Source organism: Impatiens glandulifera, chromosome 8, assembly GCF_907164915.1.
Source record: "Impatiens glandulifera chromosome 8, dImpGla2.1, whole genome shotgun sequence".
Lineage (NCBI taxonomy): Eukaryota > Viridiplantae > Streptophyta > Magnoliopsida > Ericales > Balsaminaceae > Impatiens > Impatiens glandulifera.
This window is the reverse complement of record NC_061869.1, coordinates 24,086,532-24,113,588: the sequence shown is the minus strand read 5'-3', so window position 1 is coordinate 24,113,588 and position 27,057 is coordinate 24,086,532. Positions and strand designations below refer to the sequence as shown.

Here is a 27,057-nt window from a genome sequence, read left to right as displayed (position 1 = left end):
ATGAATTACTCAAAATTAGAATTCTAATATAATTTCATCTGTCATTCCTCCATTTCATCTGTCATTCCTCCATTTCATATTTTAAATTGAATAATTTGAAAATCATTTTATAACGAGCTCAAAGTTAATTGAAGATTTAATTATTTAAATTTATCCCGAGTTATCAATCCCTACTTGAGGGTGACACGTCTTTGACCGACGCGGTTTTCTCGCCTTCTGCATTACTCTCATTGCTATTCGCTACTCGGTTCACTCTCTCTCTTCTGGTTTCTCCTTTGTATAAATTAATAATCTCTATTTGATAGATTATCAAATGCTCGTTTTAAACTAACATTTTCATCTCACAAAAATGGTATCATCTCAGAATTTACCTGCAATCGAGCCATGGATCTTCCGTTCCTCCTTTCCCGATTCCTGGATCTCAAAATCTTTCGCAAGGGATAACGAAATTCTTATTAAGGCACTCCAAGTTTCTCTCGAGGCCTCCCACCTTCAAACCGCTTCTCCGGCTATCCCCATTCAATCGCCAGAACTGGCGATTCGATCTTACTCCGGAGTCGATTTAACCGGAAATAATCCGAAACGGATAAACTCCATCCCTGTTAAGAACAAGTCGCGTAAATCAAAGCGAGCTGGTACTACTATTATCATGGCGGATACGGAGAATTTCCGGCAGATTGTTCAAGAGGTGACTGGCGGCGGACATTTCATGCCGATTGCGACACCTTTGTTGAAGCCTGAACCAAAACGGCTGTTTAATTTGACGCAGGGATTTCTACCGACTCTTGATACGTCGGCATTTCTTTTGGACGACAAACATCAGCCGCCACCAATGGTTGGGTCGCCGGCGGTGAATTTTGACTCGTTTTCCTGTTTTCCCACATTGGAGTCGTGGAAAGTAATTTATTAGAACCTGTTTTTGTTTTCTTTGTAGGTTCCAATTAGAAGATATAATTAATCAAATTGTGATATTTCCACAACGGCTGTTTTAATTATATATTTATAATTCTTACTAGTTATTATTTAAAATGTTAAGCATATTATTATATTATTTAATAATATTGAGATTATATATAAACTATGTTGAGGTGTTCTTTGGCATTGCGGGCGAGTTTTAAATTTCGGGTAAACGGGTCAGAGTTTTTTGTTATGAAAACGGGTTAGATTATAAATATATATTTTTTTGTATTTTTTCTTATAACACAGTAAAGTTGAGTGAGAGTGAACAGATCTAGGGTTTTTCTACTTCTTCTTGTTCTTTGGCTGATTTAGAGTGAGAGGTTGGGGGAGCTTTTGATTATGAAGGATTCCAATCATTTATAGTGTAATCACTTCTTTCATTTGAGAGCATGGCGTGTAAATTTGTACTATTGACATTTGTTTAATTTAGTGAAACTTATCCCTCCCGTGGACGTAGGTCGATTTTGACCGAACCACATATATTGTGTTGTCGTTTATTGCTTTGTGTTATTTCAATTCTTGGTAAATCTGTTGTTCGTCATAGATGATTTGGAAACTGATTTGTTACAGGTTTGATTTCTAAGAAGATCCGTAGTTTTGTTATTGCAAAACCCAACAGTGGTATCAGAGAAGTATTGATTGGTTATCTGTTTTTAACATTGGAGCAGAGTGCTCTGCTGGTTACTTGACGAAATTCAAAGAGGAGATCAACTGGTTTCTTTGTTAGGGTTTTTGTCAGTTGTTAAGGCAGTAATAATGGGGAAATCTAGACCTGAGATGGTGTGTCTGAATGGTACAAATTACAGGCAATGGAAACTGATTAGTGATTTGTTAGTTTTAGATGATTTCAATGAATCAATTGAAAATGAGAGTGTTAGACCTGAGACTACAAAAGAGGCTGAATGGAAAAAGACAGATAGAAAGGCCTACAACTATATTCGTTCCTGGGTTGGTGTAAATGTTGTGCATCATGTTGAGAACGAGACTATGACGTATGGTGTATAGAGCAAACTTGAAGCTCTCTACGATGGGAGGTCAGTAGGGAATAAAGCAGCACTGGTACGAAGGCTAGTGAATCTGAAGTACATTGATAATAAATCAATTGCTGAGCACTTGAATGAATTTCCAAATATTTTGAATCAATTGAGTAGTATGAAGATAAACTTTAATGATGAGGTGCAAGCACTTTTAGTCCTTGAATCTTTGTCTGCAACTTGAGAGAAACTTATTATCACTCTCAGCAACTCAACACCAAATGGTAAAGTCAACATGGCATTTGTCACCAGTTCCTTACTAGATGAGGATAATCGAAAGGGGAATAAACCCTGTAAGTCTGATATGTTGGTGACTGATAAAGGAAGATCAAAGGATAATATAAGTGGTTCGAGCAGGGGCAAGTCTAGATGCAAGTCTAGAACTCCAAAGAAGGATGGTGCTTGCCATTACTGTGGCAAAATAAGTCATTGGAAAAACGAGTGCTGAAAATTTAAAAATGATAAAGCGAAGGGTACGCTGAAGCCCAGAGAAAAGAAAGAACAGAATCTTCTTATGCTTCAGATGGTGAACTGACATATGATTCTAACTATCAAGACTCTTGTCTTAGCACATCTTCAAATGAAATATCATGGATTGTTGACACAGGTGCCTCATTCTATATTACTCCACACAAAGGTTACTTCCAATCCTACAAAGCTGATGATTATGGTGAGGTTCGCATGGGTAACAGTGGTGTGTCCAAGATAGTTGGTCTTGGTGATGTTAGAATCGAGACAAAAATGGGTTATTTCCTGACATTGAGAGATGTAAGACATGTTCCTAATTTGAGAATGAATTTGATTTCAGTAGATAAGCTCGATGATGGAGGCTACCATAATGTTTTCAGTGGTAGAGCATGGAAGCTAAGCAAGGGTTCATTGGTTGTTGCACGAGGTAAGAAATATTGTTCATTATACAAGACAAATTTGAAAATTATCTATGATGCATCATATTCTGTTTTGATGGAGTTATCCTCTAAGTTGTGGCACAAGAGACTAGTTCACATTAGTGAAAAGGGGATGAATGTTTTGATCAAGAGGAATGAGTTGCTGAATCTCAAGGATGTTCATCTTGAAAATTGTGAGCATTGCTTGAAGGGTAAGTAGAACAGAGTCTCATCCAGTAAGTCGAAAGCGGAACTGAAAAAGAATGTCATTGAACTGGTCCATACAGATGTTTGTGGTCCTATGAAGATTAAATCCATAGGTGGGGCTTCCTATTTTGTAACCTTCATAGATGATGCATCTAGGAAGGTTTGGGCCTATGCTATAAAGTCCAAGGATGAGGTTGCAACAAAGTTTGAGGTCTTTCACAAGCTGGTTGAAAGAGAGACATGAAGAAAACTAATGAGGGTGCAGTCAGATAACGGAGGAGAGTATATAGGCTCATTTGATGATTAATGCAAAGAACAGGGTATTCGACATGAATAGACTGTGCCCAAGACTCCACAACAAAAATGGTGTGGCAAAGAGGATGAACAGAAAAATGTTGGAACGGATGAGGAGTATGCTCTCCGATCCCAAGTTGGCTAAGCATTTCTGGGTTGAAGCCATGAGCACTACATTGTATGTGATCAACCATTCTCCCTCCAAGTCATTGAATAATAAGTGTACAGAAAACGTCTGGTCAGGTAAAGATGTTAATTATGACTATTTACGTGTTTTTGGTTGCAAAGATTTTGTGCATGTTCCAAAAGAAGAGAGGTCTAAGCTAGATGCAAAAACCAGGCAATGCATATTTTTGAGGTATGGTGATGAAAAGTGGGGATACATGTATTATGACCCAGTTGACAAGAAGCTTTTGAGAAGCCGAGATGTAGTATTCCTTGAAGGTCAGACTATTGAGAATTTTGAAGATGGTGAAAAACTTGATGCATACATATGTGATCTTTCTGGTCTTGAGTTGTCTCATGATGTTGAGGAGACAATGCCACATGTAGCTTCAGACTCAGATAGTGATGAAAATGTTCCTCAGGGTCAAGCTATAGGCCATGGAAATGATACAACAACTGATATTGGTGATAATATTGAGGCTGATTTTAAAGTTCAACAAGAAGATGAAAATCAACAAAATCAACAAACAGAGGTACTTAGGAGGTCTACTAAGGAGAAAAGATCAAGTTCTAAGTACCCTGCTACAGAGTTTATCCTTCTAACTGGAGCCTATATGCTATAAGGAGGCTCTTGAGGATGCTCATAAGGAAGAATGGCTAGCTACCATGGATGAAGAGATGAAGTTATTGCTGAAAAATGGCACATATGAACTAGTTGAAAGACCAAAGAACATAAAAATATTAAAAAATAAATGGGTGTACAAGATCAAGCAAGAAGGTGATGATAGCAAGATAAGATACAAGGTTAGACTAGTTGTCAAAGATTTTGGCCAGAGACATGAAATCGATTATGATGAGATTTTCTCACCGGTAGTGAAGATGACTTCCATCCGGGTGGTGTTGGGTCTAGTTGCTTGTATGGATCTTCAGGTTGAATAGCTTGATATAAAGACTGCATTTCTCCATGGTGAGTTGGATGAAGATGTTTATATGGAGGAACCTGAAGGTTATAATAATAAAGGTGATGAAAGCAAGGTGTGCAAACTTGTTAAAAGTTTGTACGGTTTGAAGCAAGCACCAAGGCAGTGGTATCTTAAGTTTCATTCGTTCATGACCATCCATGGGTACATGAAGACGTCTACAAATCACTGTGTCTTTGTGCAAAAGTTTGCATCTAATGATTTTATTATACTTATTCTATATGTTGATGACATGCTGATTGTTGGGAAAGACAAGCTCAAGATTGCCAAGTTGAAAAAAGATTTGGCTAAGTCTTTTGAGATGAAAGACTTGGGACAAGCAAGACAAATTCTTGGAATGCAGGTCATTCGTGATCGGGTGAAAAAAAAGTTATGGCTGTCTCAAGAGAGATATATTGAGAAGATTCTAAAACAATTTTGTTTGGACAAGGCAAAACCAGTTGCTTGTCTCCCAAGGATGAAGAGAAAAAAACAAGAAATGTGCAGTATTCCATATGCTTAAGCAATAGGCAGTCTGATGTATGCAATGGTCTGTACAAGACCTGTTGGGTCAAATTATTTTGACTAAGGGTCAAAGTGTTATGACTAGTGTAATTTTGATGATGAGTTCGTATAAAACATAAACTAAGTCGTCTAATTGTTTTTGGTACAGGTGTATCGAAAACATGTTATATTAGACTAAGTATGAATGAGGTTCATTAGACTGATTGTCTATTAGACGCATTGAGTTAGACGTGCAGTCTAACAGACGTATTTAGACGTGCAGTCTAATGGAGACGTAGTTAGACGTGCAATCTAACAGACGTAGTTAGACGTCCAGTATACCAGATACGTAGTTAGATGTGTACTCTAAAAGACGTAGTTAGACGTGCAGTCTAAAAAAGATGTAGTTAGACGTACAGTCTAACAAATGTAGTTAGATGTGTAGTCTAACAGGTACGTAATTAGACGTACAGTCTAATAGATACGAAGTTAGACGTGCAGTCTAACAGATACGTAGTTAGACGTGCAGTCTAATAGACGTAGTTAGATGTGCAGTCTAACGGATACGTAGTTAGACGTGCAGTCTAACAGATGTAGTTAGACATGCAGTCTAACATATACGTAGTTAGACGTACAGTCTAACAGACGTAGTTAGACGTGCAGTCTAACAGATACGTAGTTAGACGTGCAGTCTAATAGACGTAGTTATTCGTGTAGTCTAATGGAGACGTAGTTAGACGTGCAGTCAAACAGACGTAGTTAGACGTGTAGTCTAACGGAGACGTAGTTAGAAGTATAGTCTAACAGACGTAGTTAGACTTGCAGTCTAACAGATACGTAGTTAGACGTGCAGTCTAATAGATACGTAGTTAGACGTGCAGTCTAACAGATATGTAGTTAGACGTGTAGTCTAACAGATACGTAGTTAGACGTGCAGTCTAATAGAGATGAAAGTTAGACGTGCAATCTAACTCCTTCAGATTAGTCCGAAGGGAACCGTAATTAGACGTGTCGTCTAATCCCATTAGACCAGGTGGTCTAATGGATCCTGCTATTAGACGGGGGTGTCTAACTTCATTTGACTTGCCAGTCTAATTGAAAAAACGTCTAATGCCATGCTTAAGCAGTTGCTTGAAGCTAGCATCCGTCTACCCACGATTAACTAGCTGTATGCTACTCCTGCTCCACTTTTCAGTGTAGATCAGTAGGAAAGCCAGTTGTAACTAATTAACTAATGTCACGTAAGCAAATATTCTTACCACTACTTTTTTCTTGCAGGAATATCCTAGAAGAATATTTGGCGCACTACCAGATTGGTATGACCACGATCCTGGTGCTCATAGTCTGCTGTACCTGTGACTATGGAGGCGTTCCAATGGAAGTTTTCCATGTGTCATTATAGAAGATTTGACCATTGGTGCCTTCTCTCTATTTAAAGATTCTCAAGGACAACGGATGATCTCTCGATCGATCAGAATATACGAACGAACTACTGAACTTACAATCTCACGAATTGCTTTCTTGTTTTACTTTGTGTATATCAAGAGAGAGAGAGAATCAAAGTATTGTCTAGCTGAGTGATATTCTTCAATATATTGTAAGTTGAACAGAGTCTGTTCTGTTCAACAGTGAACTAGTCGTGCGATTATATTTGATTCTAAGAAACGTATAATGAATCCTTCTGGTGGTTGGAAGAAGGGGTGACGTAGAAGAGTTTTGCTTTGAATATTCATAAACAACTCTATGTGTCATTTACATTCTTTCATCATCTCCTTCTTCGGTTCTTAGCTTCAAACCTAAGAAAACGTTTCCGCACTTGAATTGTTCAAGAGTTTGCAAGGGTTTGTGTAGAATATAAAGCGATATAAATCCCTAAGAGGATTTCTATTAAACTGTTTTTGTACCAAGTTGTCATCAATAGCCAGACCCTCGTCTCTATTAGTGCCAACGATCCTTTCAATTGGTATCAGAGCCCTGTTTCTATTCTCAAGCTTTTAATAAGAATGTCAACCATAACCAAAAATGCCAGTGCTACCGCAATCCCCACATTCTTTAGAGAAAACTATATCGTGTGGAAGAAGAGAGTTTGTTCTCATCTCTCCTCTCTTCATTACGACATGTGGAGCGTTATCACAGATGGTCCCATCAAGATCGACAAGGAGAAATCCGAATGGACCAGTGAAGACAAGAGGAAGAACAACCTCAACAACATGGCTTTAGACGTTTTGTACATATCTCTTGATGACAGCATGTTCAACTACATCATCGAGTGTGATACTGCCAAGGAGATCTAGGACAGACTTACCCAACTATGTGAGGGCAATGAGCAAACCAAGGAGAACAAGATTATGATTGCCACTTAACAATTTGACAGTTTCAAAATGCGTCCCGGAGAAACAATGAACGAGTTCGACACAAGGTTCAACCAAATTGTCTCCACTCTATCTATTCTTGGCAAGACCTATAGCAACAGGGAGCTTGCTATCAAGGTCATGTGTGCTCTTCCAAGGGAATGGGACATAAAGACGATGGCCATGAGGGAATCCAAAGACCTCAACAAAATCTCGCTCTTTGATTTGTTTGCTGATCTCAAGGCCTATGAGTTCGAGTTGAACTCAAGGATTGAAGAAGATCAATCCACATCCATTATCATTGCCAAAGCGTTGGTGACCGCTGAAGAGCCACCTGTCACTCGTGATGTGCAGACAACAGCTAAGTAGCGATGATATGTCTCTCTTTGTGAAGAAGTTTGGTGACTTCATGATGAAGAGCAACTCTAACTTAAGCTCTTCAAATTCTAATGATAATAAGAAATCCAAAGATACTGTTAAGTGTTATAACTGTGGCATTTTAGGTCATTACCAATCAGAATGTCGGAAGCCTAAGCGTGAAGAGAAGAAAAATGATAATGAAAAGGAGCTGAAGGCTCTTATGGCAGGGGACGGGAAGAACAGACGAAACCATTGTGATTCTTACTTCTCATCCAGCGACAGTGATGAAGACGAGGTGACTTGCTTCATGGCAAGAGAAGAAAAAGAAGAAGAAACTCAGGAAACTGAGGTACTTTACTTCTCCTCTGAAAAGTTTTCAAGGGAACAAATGGTAGCTACACTAGATGACATGGTCATAGAGTACAGAAAGCTTGCAGAATCCCTAAATGAAACAAAATCTTCACCTAAAGTGTCTCAACCGATTTTATCTCAAACTAAAGAATCAAATGTTTTTAAAAAGAAAGTAGTAGAGATCTCATATGAGAATGAGATGCTCAAGGAACAGATTCTAACTCTTTCTTCTGAAAACAAAAGGATAAACTATGTTGTTAGTGCTTGGACGAGGTCTAGAGAAGCTGTCAAATATCAAATTAGTCTGTTTAAACCTGCTAGATCTAGATCTGGTTTAGGATTTGATGGCAATGACCCAAATTAGTCCTACAAAAAGTCAAACTCAACAACTAACAAGGTTAAGCCAATAAGTTCTGTCAAAGGGAGTATGACTAATACTGAATCTGATCCGATTCATGAAGAGGTAGCGTTGAAGATTGAAATAACTTATGTTCCGCCAACTGTTAGCTGGCTGAAAAATAAGTTAGATGCAACCAGAAAGTCTGGCAATCTAAAACCTGACTCAAAGTCAAGGAGTTTTAAAAGAAAATCATCTTCAAAAGCTAAAGGATCAGTGGCTAGTAGGAAGGCGTCTACTATGTCAAAATTATACGCATTAATCACAACACAAAATGGGAAATCCATCAGAATAACTCAAATATGGATTCCTAAGGGACTGATTGATCGAGGACCCAATTGAATGTGGGTACCAAAGTTTGTAAATATTTTCTTGTGTAGGTGATACAGGAGAGCTGCAGGAAGGAAACATGGAGCATAGTCTTATGAGTATACATTTTAGGAGACCAACAATGGCATTTGCCATTCTAGAGGACTAAGTGTTTTTATGTTTTTTTTTAAAAAAGATTTTTTTGGTCTTAAGGGACTCAAAACATTTGTTTATTCATTTTGTTCTTGGACAAAATGAGAGGGAAAATTTATTTTGAAAATAAAGACACACAACGAGAAAGTGCTTTAATCGGTCTATTAGACGAGGTCGTCTAAGAGAAATAATATGTACTTAGACATATTTTTACTTACACTCTATGCATCTAAGTCTATGTGTCTTGGTTAATAACCTGCGCGGTCAGACATATACAATGTTTTTATGACAAGAGCAAGTGGATGCTCACGTCTAACCAAACACACGTCTAATACGTGTTGTTCATGCGTAATTAGACGTCGACGTCTAATAGACGTTAGACATTTATGAGATACGTAATTAGACGCTTGCGTCTAATAGACCCATGCGTCTAATAGACGTTTAGTTTTCATAGATTGAAGAAGTAAGAAAAACGTCTAACTACGTGTGTATTAGACTAATCAAGGACAGCTGTCCCACGTGCTATGATGTCTAATTTTCCCACTCAAACATAAACATAGTCATCTCCGTATAACATGAAGACACATTTCTTTCAAGTTAAGAGAGAATGACTAATACATCCTCAAAATAATGATGACTGTTTGGAAATGACGTCTAATATTAATGATGGGTCCTACCCCTAGGAAAATATGACAGTTATCTCATGCGACTCTTGGGAGTCTATATAAGGACATTCTGCATGAGATTGAAAAAGCTTTTTCTCTCTTAAATCTCCTAAGAATCCTAGATTTCTTCGATTTTCTCTCTAAGAAACCCTTATTCGTCCTATGTCTGTTCATATTCCTTTAAAATGGGCGATACGAGAATCACACTCGGTCATTGCACTTTTCAGGTGGACTTTCCTTCTGTCTATACGTTCGATCAGCAAGGTGTAGTCGACATGTTCAGATCCCTTGAATATTCCGGTATCGGGAAGTATCTCGGAGGGCCGTTCATCTTCCACAGAAAGGAAGTCAGAGAGTTTTTCAAATCAGCGACGATGGTCGGTGATTCCATTACTGCAACGGTGAATGATACTGAAATTTCTTTCAACGAAGCATCCTATGCGGAGTTCTTCGAACTTCCATCGGAGAGGCAAATATTCAACCTTTCTCTACCATCTGAAGTCACGGTAGAAATGAAAACGGTTTTCTCAGCCGACAACTCAAAGATTCGATTAAACGGGAGTAAGAAAGCTCTCAAACCTCACTTTATTTTGCTGAATGATGTGGTTGCTAAAGCGCTTCAAGGGAAGGCAGGATCTTTTCATCTCTATAGTCAAGACCGTTTTGACTATATGATGGCGATTTCTAAAGGGATTCAGGTAAACTGGTCCTCAAACTTGTTCATAAACCTGTGCGCAACTATTAATCAAAAGAACAAAGAAAGTGTGAGTTTTGTTGCTCAACTTAGCCGTCTGCTGGAACATTTAGGGGTCCCCAAGGGGGATTCTGAGCCGATCAATTCTACTTGAGTGTATAATGTGTTCACTGTTGCCAACACCCTTGTCCGAATGAAGAAACAACAAGGAATCGTTATCTGGAGCATCAAACCAACAGACAGGAGGAAGGTCTGTTACTCGATCCAAGCAACCAACGACTTCTATTATGTCGACAGGAGCTAAGAGAACGAGAACAATCAATGAATCAGAGTCTAGTTCCACTAGTCTGAAAAGCTCTTAGAAGAAAGACTCTGGAATAGTCGATTCCCGAGTTAAGCAAGGTCCAGTCGAACTTGCCTCTATTCCAATGTCTCCCTTGTCTCCATCCGTGAGTCAGTTAAGAAAACCTGCTAAGTCCTCTACTTTAAGAGGAGAGAAATCAAAGGCGCCCAGGGCGTCTAAGTCTGTGAAAGTATCGTCTAAGGTAACCACATCTCAATCTCAGGCCGAAGTGCCTAAATTTAATATTCCTGTGGTGGAACAAGATAAATATGTTTCTGTTCCTGTTATGGAACCTGCTGTCGGGGCAATTGTTGAGCCAGTTGGTCCAAACATGGATAATCCTGATAGGACTTCATCTCCTGTCCATGAACCCGAGTTTGTAGCAGCTGAAGCTACAGTTTCTTTTGAACTAGAGCAAGGTGCAGTTCTTACCCTTGTTGCTGGTGATGCATCTGAAAAGGCCATTTCTATGCCAGTCGAAGAGCCCCATGTTTCCAATCTTGTCCCAATAGAGTCCGTAGTGACTGGAAAGCTTATTTAGTAAGAACTCACGCCAGGACTCTTTGCTAGACCTCTTTCTGCTCATGAGTTAATGCGTTCCGCAAGAAAAGTTGCTGGAATCACGTTTGGGGAACCAAGGCCTACTCCAAAGCCTGTTGAGGTTATTGGAAAAGGAAAGGATGTTGCAACCGATTCAAATGAGGAGATTTCTGAAACAACCTGCATTGTCAACCTTATGATGGATCATGCCAATATAAATGCTGCAGAAAAGATCGAGATCTTTGATACTTGGGTCTTGAACATAATGTTGGTTAAGTATGATGAGGTCATCAAGGGTAAAGGCGTAAGAAGTCAATGGTTGAAGCTAGTCAACACTGAAAAGAGAGTCCTGAAATGGGCTAAGACATCGAAAGTTTATGAAGCTCTTAAGAGAAAAGAGCTAGTTGAAGCAAATTTGAGAGTAAGAGCCCTCTTTCCGATTCTTCAAGCCAGAAGAGCCAATTTCAATCCTCTTGAGAGGAATGCTAAGGTAGATGAGAAAGCTATGAAAAAATTAGAAGAGATTATGCAAGATTACATTTCTACCGTTGTTAGGTACGTTCATGGAGCAAATTGCTCCGGGGTTAGTCCATTTCGAAGTCTCTCATATGAAGATGAACTTATGGATCTGTCCGATGATCGTGATGTTGCTAAAGATGTGCAAACTGCTGCTCTTCTTATAGAATTGGGAATTTTTCAGCTGAGAAAAAACGTCAAATAGCTCAACCCAGAATTGAGCAAAATGTGGAACCTATTCAAACCAACCCAATTATTGAAGAAGAAGAAGTTGTTAAGGAACCCGTTCAAGCTCTTATTACCTAGGAAAAGGAAGTGTTGGAGTCCCCAATTCTCTAAGTAGAGGCATCTTCATAGAAGGAGGCCGAAGTCAGTCAGCCTGATGTAGCTCGATCTGAGGGGGAACCAGATATCAATGATACATCTTCCAAAAGTTCTGAAGACTCCCCTCAACCTTTCCAGGGTATCACATCCGCGAATGTTGATGATGATGTTGTCAACCTTCCTCATCATTCAGGAGATTTGTCCGATAAGATTCACAAGGTATGTGAAGAAATTTTGGGTGATGAAGAAGAAGGAAAGTCTGAAAGTGATTTAGAGAAGGATGGACCAGAGAAGTCCATGCAAGTTCACACCCATATCAGTCCCATTCAGACCGCTCCAACAAATTTTCAAGAGATTTCCTCTAATGAATGATCATCTGCTGGTGGTACGAAGCTGATGAAGTCTATGACAACATTAATGGGCACTCTTCAAAAGAATATGGCTGAAATGCAATCAAACATGTTGAAGATTATGAAGACTCAAAAAGCAAACAAGAAGGAATTTGTCGATCTTCTTAAAACCCATAATGAGATGGAGCAGACATTGAAGAAGAACACGTAAGAGATTAATACCCTCAACAAGACATTCACCAAATTTGAAAAGAACTTCTTCAGACGTCAGAGCGACTTGATCGACTGTTAAAGGGAAAATGCTGTTGAACTCCATAATGAAGTTATGGATGGAATTAGCTTGCTTCGAAATCAAATGGTTGAGATTCAAGGTAATAAGAGCAAAGCTGATGCTGAGCGTTTAGAATAGGCCGATTCCTTTGCAAGGAAAATTTAGGCTGAAGAAGATGCTAAGGCTACTGGCAAGAAAGAGGAGAATCTCATTACTCAAGGCGATGACAATAGCGGTAGAAGAGGTGGTGGTATTTCAACAGGCACTAGATCAAAGCGAAAGCAAACTGGTGATGATAGCGATAGGCCAATCAAAAGAGGTGGAGGTCGCAACGGTGATCGTGGTGGTAGAAGTAGTGGAGGTGATCGTGGTGGAAGAAGTGGTGGAAGTGGTCGTGGTGGCCATTCTCTCCCTCCGTTTCGAAACCTTCTGACTGGTGAAGAATTCAACGGTCAAGGATTCAACTACCAAATCAACCCACTCGTGAAAAGGGAAGATCAATAATCTCTTTCCTCCTAAACTATCTTCTGTTGGTTTGTGAATTTGGTTCTTTAAACTTGGTTTTTGAATGTTGGTTTTTGGAACTTATTTCTGTAAGACTGGTGAACAAGTTTGACTCTTTCTTCCATTGGATGATTGTTTATCTCTTAAATTGTGCAAAGTTCTAACATCATCATCAAAAGGGGGAAATTGTTCTGTCAAATTATTTTGACTAAGGGTCAAAGTATTTTGACTAGTGTAATTTTGATGATGAGTTGATATAAAACTTAAACTAAGCCGTCTAATTGTTTTTGGTGCAGGTGTATCGAAAACATGTTATATTAGACTAAGTCTGAATGAGGTTCATTAGACTGATTGGCTATTAGACGCATTGAGTTAGATGTGCAGTCTAACAGATACGTAGTTAGACGTGCAGTCTAACAGACGTAGTTAGACGCGCAGTCTAACGGAGACGTAGTTAGACGTACAGTCTAATAGACGTAGTTAGACGTGCAGTCTAACAGATACGTAGTTAGACGTGTAGTCTAACAGATGCATAGTTAGACGTGTAGTCTAACTAACGTAGTTAGATGTGCAGTCTAACAAATAAATAGTTAGGCGTGTAGTCTAAAAAACGTAGTTAGACGTGCATTCTAATAGACGTAGTTAGACGTGTAGTCTAACAGACGTAGTTAGACGTGCAGTCTAACCGATAAGTAGTTAGACGTGCAGTCTAACAAATACATAGTTAGACGTGCAGTCTAATAGACGTAGTTAGACGTGCAGTCTAATAGACGTAGTTAGACGTGCAGTCTAACAGATACGTAGTTAGACATGCAGTCTAACAGACGTAGTTAGACGTACAGTCTAACGGATACATAATTAGACGTGTAGTCTAATAGACGTAGTTAGACGTGTAGTCTAACGGAGACGTAGTTAGACGTACAGTGTAACAAACGTAGTTAGACGTGCAGTCTAACAGACACGTAGTTAGACGTGCAGTCTAACAGATACGTAGTTAGACGTGCAGTCTAAGAGACATAGTTAGACGTGCAGTCTAATGGATACGTAGTTAGACGTGCAGTATAACAGACGTAGTTAGACGATAGTCTAATAGATACATAGTTAGATGTGTAGTCTAAAAGATACGTAGTTAGACATGCAGTCTAACAGATACGTAGTTAGACGTGCAGTCTAACAGATACGTAGTTAGACGTGCAGTCTAACAGAGATGACAGTTAGACGTGCAATCTAACTCTTTCAGATTAGTCTAAAAGGAACTGTAATTAGACGTGTCGTCTAATCCCATTAGACCAGGTGGTCTAATGGATCCTGCAATTAGACGGGGGCGTCTAACTTCATTAGAATTGTCAGTCAAATTGAAAAAATGTCTAATGCCATGCTTAAGTAGTTACTTGAAGCTAGCATCCGTCTACCCACGATCAACTAGCTGTATGCTACTCTTGCTCCACTTCTCAATGTAGATCAGTACGACAACCAGTTGCATCCAATTAACTAATGCCACGTAATCAAATATTATTTTCACTACTTGTTTCTTACAAGAATATCCTAGAAGAATATTTGGCGCACTACCAGATTGGTACGGCCACAATCCTGGTGCTCAGATTCTGCTGTACCTGTGTACTATGGAGGCGTTCCAATGGAAGTTTGCCACGTGTCATTATAGAAGATTCGACCGTTGGTGCCTGCTCTCTATTTAAAGATTCTCAAGGACAACGAATGATCTCTCGATCGATCAGAATATACGAATGAACTACTGAACTTACAATCTCACGAATTGCTTTCTTCCTTTACTGTGTGTATATCAAGAGAGAGATAGAATCAAAGTATTGTCTAGCTGAGTGATATTTTTCAATATATTGTAAGTTGAACAGAGTCTATTCTGTTCAATAGTGAGCTAGTCGTGCAACTGTATTTGATTCTAAGAAACGTATAGTGAATCCTTCCGGTGGTTGGAAGAAGGGGTGACGTAGGAGAGTTTTGCTCTGAACATCCACAAACAACTCTTTGTGTCATTTACATTATGTCATCATCTCCTTCTTTGGTTCTTAGCTTCAAACTCAAGCAAACGTTTCTGCACTTGAATCGCTCAAGAGTTTGCAAGGGTTTGTGTAGAATAGAAAGCAATATAAATCCCTAACATGATTTCAATCAAACCGTTTTTGTACGAAATTGTCATCAATAGTCAGACCCCCGTCTCTAATTGTGTCTTCGATCCTTTCAAGACCAGATATAGCTCATGCGGTTGGAGTAGTTAGTCGTTTTCTATCAAATCCCAATAAGACACACTAGGAAGCGATTAAGTGGCTAATGAGATATCTTAGAGGGACCTCCAAATACGCTTTGTGTTATGGTACTGGAAAGACACATGTTGAAGGGTTATCTGATTCAGATATGAGTGGTGATATTGACACAATGAGATCAACTTTAGGGTATTTGTTTACCTTTAGAGGAGGAGTTGTATCATGGCAGTCTCGTCTACAGAAATGTGTTGCTTTGTCTACTACAAAAGCTGAATATATTGCCATTACTGAATTTTGTAAGGAAATGAGATGGATGAAAGAATTGTTGAAATAAATAGGCATTGCACAAGACAGATTTGTGGTGTTTAGTGACTCACAAAGTGCTATACATGTGAACAAGAATCCAAGTTTCCATTCACGTTCAAAACACATTCAAAGAAGGTACCATTAGATCCGTGAAGTGCTCGAGAAGAAGGAGTTATACTTGGAGAAAGTGCATATAGATGAGAACGAGTCAGATATGATGACAAAGGGTTTGCCAAGAGGCAAACATGAGATATGTTGTGCCAAAGACGGAATGGTTCTGGCAGGAGCGTCACGATGATAAATGTTTATAGCAACATTCTCCCATGGCTCGGAAGGGAGAGAATTGTTGAGGTGTTCTTTGCCATTATGGGCGGGTTTTAAATTCCGGGTAAACGGGTCAGGGTTTTCTGTTATGAAAATGGGTTAGAGTATAAATACTTTTTTTGGGATTTTTCTCATAACACAGTAAGGTTGAGAGAGAATGAACAGATCTAGGGGTTTTCTACTTCTTCTTGTTCTTTGGCTAATCTAAAGTGAGAGGTTGGGGGAGCTTTTGATTGTGGAGGATTCTAATCATTCCTAGTGTAATCACTTCTTTCATTTGAGAGCAGGGTATATAAGTTTTTACTATTGTCATTTTTTTGATTTAGTGAAACTTATCCCTCCCGTGGACATAGGTCAATTTTGACCGAACCACGTATATTGTGTTGTCGTTTATTTCTTTGTGCTATTTAAGTTCTTGGTAAATTTGTTGTTTGTTATAGACGATTTGGAAATTGATTTGTTTCAGGTTTGATTTCTAAGAAGATCTGTAATTTTGCTGTTACAAAACCAAACAAACTATTCTTAAATTTCAATACAAATTTTGAAATGCTCATCAGAATAGATGTTTCTTTATAGATTAAACATCAACCTTAGTGATATATAATTTTTTTCACAATGCTCTTGTTATATTATTCCCTTTGAAGTTGATTCATTTTTTTTAAATATATTGAAAACACTTAATTACATATGACACAAATCTAATATTTTGTATCATTAATTTTATAATGAACACACTCACTTGCATAAAAGGTAATCATTATAAAGTACATCCTTACTCAATCACATTTTCCTTTCTAACGACGGAGAAGAAGGTAAATCATCTCTGCCTCCCCTTTCTCCATAAAGTCGACCGACTGGATTTGGACCCCCTTTGTCGATAAAGTTAGATCTAAACTATCACAATCTTTTCTAGACAAGATCATTTGTCGTCGAAAGTTGGAAGGGACGTAGGTGATGAAGCTAGATGATAGAATTGTGAGATTCTAGTGACAAGAGACAATGGAAAAAATATATTTAAGTACAAATCAATTAATTGATGTAGAAATTGATCAAAGGTTTCGGTTAGACATGTTTACCAAAATCGTTAGAACCTATAAAGGTTCTCGTGCGATGCACACATATACAAATATATATATAAAAATAATAATATGTATTTAATGTTTAAATTTTTTAATAAATCACGAATAGTATATTAAAATAAAAAAAAGAACACTCTCATTCTATATTTTCACTTCGGTAAAATAAATTATCTTCTTACATATCTCATCACATATTTTTTCTGAATAAACCTCTCATCTCATGACCTTACACTCTCATTTTGGTCAATCAAATATTTGATTCATATTTTTTAACATTTAGCATCCTCACACTTTGGTCAATCAAATATTTGATATATATTTTTTAACCACTTTTAATTGATATCGGTCTATTATCCCTCGGTAAACCATATCCCAATCACACTTGGGTAAATGGTTGTACTTGTTTTGTTAGGTTGCAATTTCGAAATATACATATAACATTTTTAATTTTATTTTTAACCGTTTTAAATTTATGGACGGTTCAATCTACAATCCGACCCAAGTATCCATTTACTCTCACATATATATCCAAATTAACAATAGCTCTCGACCCGGCAATCCACACACTTTTAAATTAAGCATCATTATATATATATATATATATTAGTTAGTTAGTTAAAAATTTGAACTTATATTGTTAAAATGTACCGCATTCATCAAATTTGGTGTTGAAATAAAAAATGAAGTCTTATTATCATATTTGGTTAAAGGGTTGTAATTATTTTGTTAGGTTGAAGTTCAAAACATACATATAACATTTTTATATTTTTAACCGTTTTAAGTTTATGAGCGGGTCAACCCACAATCCGACCCAAATATCCATTACTCTCACATATATATTCAAATTAACCACAATTCTCGACCGGACAATTCGGACACTTTGAAATTAGGCATCATTATATATATATATATATTCCGATTGATTAACTGATTATTAATATAAATAACTAAATTGGTGAACCTACCAATTGAAGACTCATAGTTTTAAATCTCTTAATCTTTATCAGTTTTTTAAATGGTTCATGTATATTAAAAATGATAATAATCGTTTATGCATAACGACAAAGCAAGACATTATAAAAATGAAAACAAGAAAAAAATATAAACATATTACCCACCAGATTATCGAGATCATAGATCCTTAAGAAGAACGAATAATTCTCCGACCTACTCCATTAGCTTTCCAAAATGAATGTTAAACAGTCATGATAATATCATTATAAATGAAATGCATTAAACAACTACTATCATAGAAGGTTCAACGATTTCCCTCCAACTAGATAGTCCACCAGAATATAATCGGGATGATAACCCAAATATGTAGTCCTTCCATATCAGGCACCTCAATCCAAACTTCACTACAACTATCCAAATACTCGAGCATCACCTAGTGAATCATAAACATACTCCATAAGAGATTTCAAATACTAGTCACCATTGACAATGCAAAAGTAAGTGAGTCATCGATTTTGCCTCCTTATGATACATACAACATCGACTAACCATAAAGCTTTCCATAATGCCACAAGAATCTTATGAGACACCCCTATATAATAAAGAGACTCTCAACTACAATTTACTAATCTATCTTTCGAATTTTAGTCTCACTAAAACTATATATATGCAACAACTAAGAGTTCCCAATAGTGCCTTAATGACGCATCTCTACATGCCATCGTTGATTTCATAAATGTTCCAAATAATAATCTTTCCAATCATTGATGAAATCTAATTGAAATAGAATATATCCTTGATAACAAAAACCCTAGAAAGAGAAAAAAATCTTTGGCAATTTTTAAGGAAGCACGATCGGCACAGGCGGCACATCACGGCACGATCGACACGGCGGCACGATAGGAACATACGACACAATCATCATAGGTGATATGATATTGTCTTGAGTCGGAATTCATCAAATCGGCACTAAAATCACCATTTATCAAAGGAAGTGCGATCGACACGGGCGACACGATTGGCACAAGCGGCACAACTCGAGTTGCACGAACGACACGATATTGTCTTGCATCATAAATGAGCTATTAAATTCTCTAGTCTAGGATTTCTTGTGCATTTATAAACAACACTGAATTTATTTGTGATCATTTCTTAGGTTTCCCATCATGAAGAAGGGAAATAACAAAAGTAATAAATCTAAAGAAGTTAGGGATTTTGTGTTGGAAGAAATAAAGAAAGCAGCCGTCAAAAAATGAAAGAATTACTGAAGAAGTTATTAAAGAACAGTAGGATAGCAACACAAGTAAATAATCTTCTACAACTGTTACTAAGAAAATTCCTGTTGAAAATGTTAGATAGTTAATTAGTAGGTAATTAACTATCTAAAGAACTTAACTAAATTCATTGTTTGTGCAGGAAACACAGAGATTGGTCAAATAATTAAATCAACCTTACTACTCTGGACCGGTCGACCGATATTGCAAAGGCGGCACAAACCAGAACTCTAATCGCTACATCCTTTCGGCTATCTCTACAACATAATCAAGTAGAAGATCGGTTCGAACGAGTTTACCGCTCAAGCTAAAGGATCGGTAAACCTATACGTCAAAGATCGGTTTTCACTCTTTGGCAGTAAGACCGGTCAACCGATATTGAAACTACAAAGCTGGAATAGAAAACTGGAAATGGATAATTTTCATCTACTTGATCTTCTTTTTTCATCTATTTGATCTTCTTCTTGGGCCTCAACTGGAATTATATAAAAGAATATTCTTTTTAAGATAAGAAATAAAAAAGATATATTGATATGAAATAATTATAGACAAAATTTGGAAAAACAACCTGGTTGTTGTGTCCACATTTCTTCTTCCAGCAATTGACAACTCGTAGATGAATATTTCAGTCAGCCATATGGATTAAAACTCGAGGAACTGGAGTATGTGATATACCATATTTGCTGAAAAATATGAAATCAACATAATAAAAAAATTATCATCAAGTTAGGTTCTTTATGGTTGATGGGTAAGCATTGCAAACGGATTGTAAGACTCAAAGATAATGATAAAAAAATATGTGTTGGTATTTAATCATCCACAGATGAATTATTTGGTGTAGTGATAAAAGAAAATTGATGTGTAGTTACTAGAGTAGGAATGACATTCATAGTATGAATAATTACTCTCATAAAAAATAAAGGTAGAACTTTGGTCAACCTGCAATGAAAATTTTGAAACCAAATAACAAAATTTAGAAAAGTGGTGAATTCCTATCTATAATGACATACTTATGCATACATTTAATTAAGATTTTTTTTTTGTCAAAACCTGTTATGGGAGAACTTTACATTCTTCAAAAATAAGTTTTACAAGCATATGTACTATGAGATAACAGAAATAGTAACATAAGAACTATTGAAAACGGATTTAATAGAAGAATGTAACTTATAATAATAAGTTATAACAAATTATAGAAAATCAATTTAGGATGAATGTACAATTCAATAATAACAAACTGCACTGACAACATGTATACCAAATAAAATTTGATTGAAATCCCAGTAAATTAAATTGACTGTAGTTTTAAGAAAATAAAGTTGTATATATATGGGTTATCATTGGAGCAGGAAATCACACATGAAGGGACATAAATATGTTGATTAATTTAGTAATGGTATCTTTAAGTCTACCATTAGAGTCTGTTAATCCTCTCCCTATCCACATATATATGAAAGCCTCTCATAAATTTTAGTTTTAGTATAATATAATAAAGAATGCAACTTGATTCATATATTTAGATTGAAAAAGAGACTTTGCATCAGTTCTGATACAGCTGATTTTTGCATAAATTAGCTCATATAAGACTTATCGTTTATAGATCCAAACATTTGATCAAGTGTAAGAAGACCAATACCATTTAATCCAGCAACTGATATGCCATGACATATCTAGTTATAGAATGGAGTTTGTTTGAAAGAAACTCAAAATGCAGCTTTAGTTATTCATGGAGGGGTAAACAATTGTATTGAAAACTTTACTATCTACTAACATCTCGAAAATAACAAGTTCTTGTGAATATGAAAAAAAAACATGTGATTGTAGAATGAGCTAACACACTTGATACAAATAACATAAAAAAAATTAGGCCTACAAGACTTCAGTTAAGGGTGGTTGTTTGCCTTTACCTAAAATAGATGAAGCAACAAAAAGAAACCAAATGGTTTAAAATTGATCACCTAATCCTCACAAAAAATGCTAGAACATCTAAAAAGGTTAAGTACCCATTGAATATGCTTAATTCTCAGTGTACTAGAATGATTTAAAAGAAACCACATGTATGTATTCAATACTCTCCGAACTGGAATTGTCGGTCAATAGAGCTTGGAGCATCAACCATTGAAACTATTTTATTGTGCTCATAGAATCATATATATCTATTTTTCTTTCCCTGTCTTCAAATTGTTAGATGATACAATTTGACAAGGTTTAATTAGTCAAAACTGATAGGTTGAAACCTTGTGAAGTATTCATGTTCAAGCATATATATTATATAACTAGATTACATACAAATTAGTAGATTACATAAAGAAAACATGACATAAACTCAAAAAAACATGATACAATATATTTTACAAGTTAAAGATTAGAAACCTACTAACTATAAGGAAGTTAAATAGGAAATTGTATTATATCAACAAACCTTCTCTAAAGCCCAATGATTGAGGAGTGGAACAACATTGGGAGCAGGGGCATTAACTGCATTCTCGTAACCAACACTTGTTGGGTTAGTTGTCTGCATTCTCGTAAACAACACGTGTTGGGTTAGTTGTTTGATCCCTAACATGACCCCACCATCCACCTGTTGTGCCCAGGAGAGAACAATCAGTTAGAAGGTTAAGTCATTTCTAGTATCTCTGCCATAACAGTTGTACATGGAAGTATGAATCATCAATGAAATGAGAACCTGCTAACAAAATCAATGCATAACTTATTATATTCTCTACTTTATTGTAACAAAAACAATATACCCTACATAGTCTACGTAATAGACACTCACTTACAATATAAAGAGAAACACGTGATCACCAAATTAAGCTACACTGGAGTGTATAATTATACAAATTGAATCATGAACTTACTACACCATTTTACTACAAATACAACTTTATATGTTTCGTTCCTAACAATTCAACCAACAGACATATAGGATAAGCCCCTATGGTTTGGGCTCAAAACTTTGTAATTCTGGTTTCAAGAAACAAATGATTGTGTTTGGCCATATTTAAGCAACTTTTTGGAAACAGTCAATTTCATCTATCAGTATGATTGACTTGGTGTCTCATGAAATTAACTAGAATTTGACTTTGAAAACATGACTCTATTATCATCTATCAATATTGTTGAAGGAATGAATAACTAATAAAAAGGTATTAGTAATATGATTGAGTTATTGCCTTATAAAATTACCTTAAATTTGAGCTTGAGATATGGCTCAATTGTTTTCATTATATGTAAAATGTGGATAACATCATATAGACAATACATTCTAGTTTGTTGTTTGAGTCTGACTTACAACATTATTGTGCAATCTAAAATAAGAAAGAACTGCAAATAAAAACCTTGTATTATTAGAAAGAGTTAATAGCGAGATACAGAGAGAAAGGAAGGGAATCTAACCTTGGAGAACTTGCAGCTCACTTTTTCAGCTCGAGAAAGCGATTCGTGAACTTTACCTTAATCAAGGAAACAACATGTAGTGGTACGATGGTTGTATAAGAGGATAGCAAGTACAATCAATATTTTATGAAGAAACATAGTCTGGTTTATTCATAAATAGTACCTTAAAAGGCCTTTATAAGAGGATAGCATGTACAATCAAATATTTTATGAAAAAACATAGTCTGGTTTATTCATAAATAGTACCTTAAAAGGAGACCGATTATCGTGAGATGACGATGAAAGACAATTTATAAAATGTAGTTACGTGAACAAATTCATCCCAGAGATGATGGGGGCATTGATGCATGATCTAATAAGGTACGTCCTATGTCTCATTAAATGCCATATTTTCCTTGAGAAAAATAAACTTTTGGAGGAAAAGGAGATAAAAAGACTCTTGGGGATTTCTTCTATAAGACTGAAACAAATATTTTTTTTATTCTTTTTTCTCATTCATCGTATTCAGCACACACACCTCTATTTATAGACTCTTAACAGAAAACAAAACGTACAAGAAATGAAAACAGCAATCAAAGACAAAAACTGTAATAGCAACATTTAAGGCTGACCCTGATTACTGTAATAGCAACATTTAAGGCTGACACTGATTACTAAAACTGCTAAAACGTTTGAAACCTCCACCATTAAAGACTAAACTTAAAAGACATTTAATTTATTACTTAAAATATGGATGGCCATTATTTGAGTTTATTGTGTAACATTCCTTTCAACAAACTCATTTTGTTCACTAGAATATGTACATAATAGACAATGTCATATACCATTCGAACGGTGAGATTTTTAAAATTATGATAGTCATCTCCCCAATCAGTTTGCAGATAAATCCAAATAAACCTTGTATAATCAATAGATGAACATAGGTGCATAAGTTCAAGATGTAGATAATGAGAAATGGAATTTTCTTATTGCCTAAAATTGGTACAAAAATATTCAGACAAAACATAAGAGGTGGTATCAACTGACGTATGTCTCAATCGTTTGTGCAACATGTCCAATAGATCGTATTCAAACTAACGCACTTAAACTTATGACTTAGCAATTGCGTAGAGACTAGATAATCCTTGTTTAAGAGAACCCTGAAGCAATGTCCACTTAGTAATTTGATCCTTCAACACAATAAGTAGGATGAATTTCAAAGAAAACGTTATTGTTAGCTGTACATCGTGCCATACTTAGAACTTAGAAGGCTCTATGTGATTTTGGCACAAGATATATATTTCACAAACATAAGGGTCCATCAGAAATTGATACTTAAAACTGTAGAATAACCAATATGATAAGTAGCCTATCATATATTATCTTTCACAAACATAAAGGTACATCCGAAATTGAGACTTGAAACAGTAGAATGACTGTAGCATATCATTATCAACTTTGATATTTTCGATACTGAATCCACATATAGTTGAGATTAGTTGTAATATGGTGAGTAGTTCTAGAGTATACATTCATGGTCTGATATGGTATTTGGGTAAGTCATCATGGTTGTAAAAAAATAAAATAAAATAATAAATATAGTGGACCGCAGGCCATCAGCCAATCTTCAAGCAACTCATCAACAGATCAATCTTGAACTTTAGATATTTCTCCATTGAGATGTCGTAAACATTACAAGTAATATGAAGCAATTAATATATTATATTATTTTGATTGAGATTTTTGTAAGTTGATCTGCAATTGATTGTAAATCTTACTAAGTAAATTCCACTTTGATTTTTCATTTATCTTTCTGTTTACTGTATCATTGGAATGATGTAACACAATTTTTATTCATATATATTCATTCCTAGAGCATACTGCCTAAGGAGTATTGTTCCATTCTCTTGTTATCAATTTTATATTAATAGTGCAAAGTCAAGTAAGTAATCAAGCTCAAAAAGCTGTAGAACTTTTCCCCTTCAAAGCTGAGATAGGTGAGTTTTCCATTAATAATAACTTGTCTGATTTTTTCTTCATTTGTTCAATTCTTCCATCTTGAACTTGGGATAATTAAGATTTGAATTTAGGAATTCTAGATTCTTAACTGTTACCTAGAAAGTATTCCTTCAAAGAAGGTACATAATGACTTTAACTTGTTGCAAGAGTGCAAACCCTTGTTTAATTAATTCTCTCCATTATATTGGTTTTATTTTGAAACATTATATAAGTCAAATTTCTCTGCTGGTTATGGGTCCAAATGGGATCACATTCAGAAACTGAACTTGATAAAACTAAAAATGAAGTATTTATGCTCCATACCAAATTTTGAGAGTTCGCATAAGTCAAGTGTTTGAAAAATAAATACTAAACAAAACCAAATGATAATTTCAAAATTTTAAGTAATTTATATATAATTTGATTTGATAAAGATATGGAACTAATGTAGTGTAGTAGTTAAAGAATATTTTATCCTTGTAGTAACATAATTTGATTAAATTTTTAAGGGTTAAAATTGTCATTTGAATGTTCTTATCATATTATTTTGAAAAATGTTAACTTTTCATTTAAAGAAAACGCAAGATGCGTTTAATGAATTACAGATGGGAGGGAGAAGAGAAACAAAAACAAAGGAACAAAAGAAGAAGATAAAGACTAAATGTTAATTAGATCAAAAAAATTCTCAACCCGTACAAAATTCCCTTTTACGAATAAAAACAAATGCGTGGAGCATAAAGCTGATTCTTTCAGCCCAAAAATTTTCTCTTAGAATGTTCTTATATTCCTTTATTTCTAAACTGTCCACCACATTATGAGAGGTATAGGCTTTCAATCACCACTGATGTAATTATTTACTCCCCACCTTATATATTTTCCCCAAAAGTCTGGGACGGTAAGCGGCACCTCCCATTGAAAGTTGAGAATATTTTGTAGAAGGACCCACATGTCTATGGGAAGGTTGAAATGGAGAAGAATGTGGTCGATAGTTTCCTTGTTCTTCTTATAGAGACAACATTTATTGGCCAAATGCATCCCTTTCTTGTTAAGTTTGACGATAGTTATAACTCCCCCATGAATTGCTTCCCACACAAAAAATAAAATCCTAAATTTGGATTTTGATTTCCACACTTCCTTCCAAGGGAACTAAGTTGGCGCTTATTGGATGATCGCATGGTAGATAGCATTAGTCTTAAAATCTGAGGAGCCAGTTAAAATAAAACTATCATCGGACTCCGGTTGAATTGTAACTTGCATAAAGGTCTCCTCTAAGTTGGCAAGTATGTCCTCTTCAGCGAGCGAATGGGGGTGATGCAATGTGGTTCTCCAATCAGTGAGGCCAAAAGTAAGTCTAAAGAAGTCAAACACTCTTGCTTTCTTTTTATTAAAGATCTCACATATGTTCCGAAGGGATTCAACCAATTTATCCCTAAGATACCACGTGTCATTCCTCTATACATGGAAATTACAACATTCCTCCAAAGACTATCATTCTCATTTTTAGACCTCCACCACCACTTGAAATTAAGAGAAGTGTTAAAAAGAGAGATGTCTTTGATTTCAAGACCACCTTTCAGAGATGCTAAGTTTTGTAATGTCTCACCTGGACAGATGAGTGACCCTTGTAAAGTTAGTGTTACCCCAAATAAATTTTCTTATGATGAATTTAATTTTGTTTTCCATAGAGACTAGGATAGAGAAAAGGGACATAGTGAAAGTGGAAATTACGGTAAGATTCTTCTTCACAATGACAAGTTTGTCGCCCTTGGAGAGAAGTTTTCTCTTCCAAAGAGCCAAGCTGGCCTCCATTTTCTTAACGATAGGGTTTCAGATTCTTACAACCTGTCTTGACTACAAGAGAAAAACTCAAGTACTTAGAAAGAAGATGGCCAGTTTTGAATCCTAAAATGTCAGCCAATGCACGTGTGTTTGGGATGTCACCAATGGAAAAAATCTTTGACCTGTCTTTATTAATCATGAGTCCCAAACACGCCTCAAAGATGATGAGAATCTTCCTATGAACATGGTCGGAAGTGCACTCTGTACGAAAAAGTGTGTCGTCTGTAAAAAGAAGATGAGTGATGAAGTTAGCATGTCTTTATGTTCCCAAATTTATCCCTATGAAGAGTCTTGGGTGGCTTCCCTATTGAAAAGCTTAGACAATCCTTCCATGGCGATATTAAACAAAAAGAGCGAAAGAGTATCCCCTATCTAAGATCCCTCAAGCTCTTAAAAAATCCACAAACTTCACCGTTAATAATGATAGAGAACCTGGGTTCAAAGATGAATGTTTTAATCCACTTTCTCCCCTTTTCCCTGTAGTCCATCTTTTTGAGGATAAAAAGAAAGAAGTACTAGTAAACATG

At 36.1% G+C, this 27,057-nt stretch overlaps 1 protein-coding gene and 1 pseudogene across 1 annotated transcript; both read left to right on the top strand.

The window, feature by feature from the left end:
- Positions 1 to 311: 311 nt before the first annotated feature.
- LOC124912522 (calmodulin-binding protein 25-like) lies at positions 312 to 925 on the top strand. The gene has a single exon (XM_047453159.1). It carries the CDS (start codon positions 350 to 352, stop codon positions 908 to 910), a length of 561 nt encoding a protein of 186 aa, XP_047309115.1. The 5' UTR covers positions 312 to 349; the 3' UTR covers positions 911 to 925.
- A 23,274-nt stretch (positions 926 to 24,199) lies between these two features.
- The window catches only part of LOC124913201, a 36,059-nt pseudogene continuing 33,201 nt past the window's right edge, over positions 24,200 to 27,057 (top strand).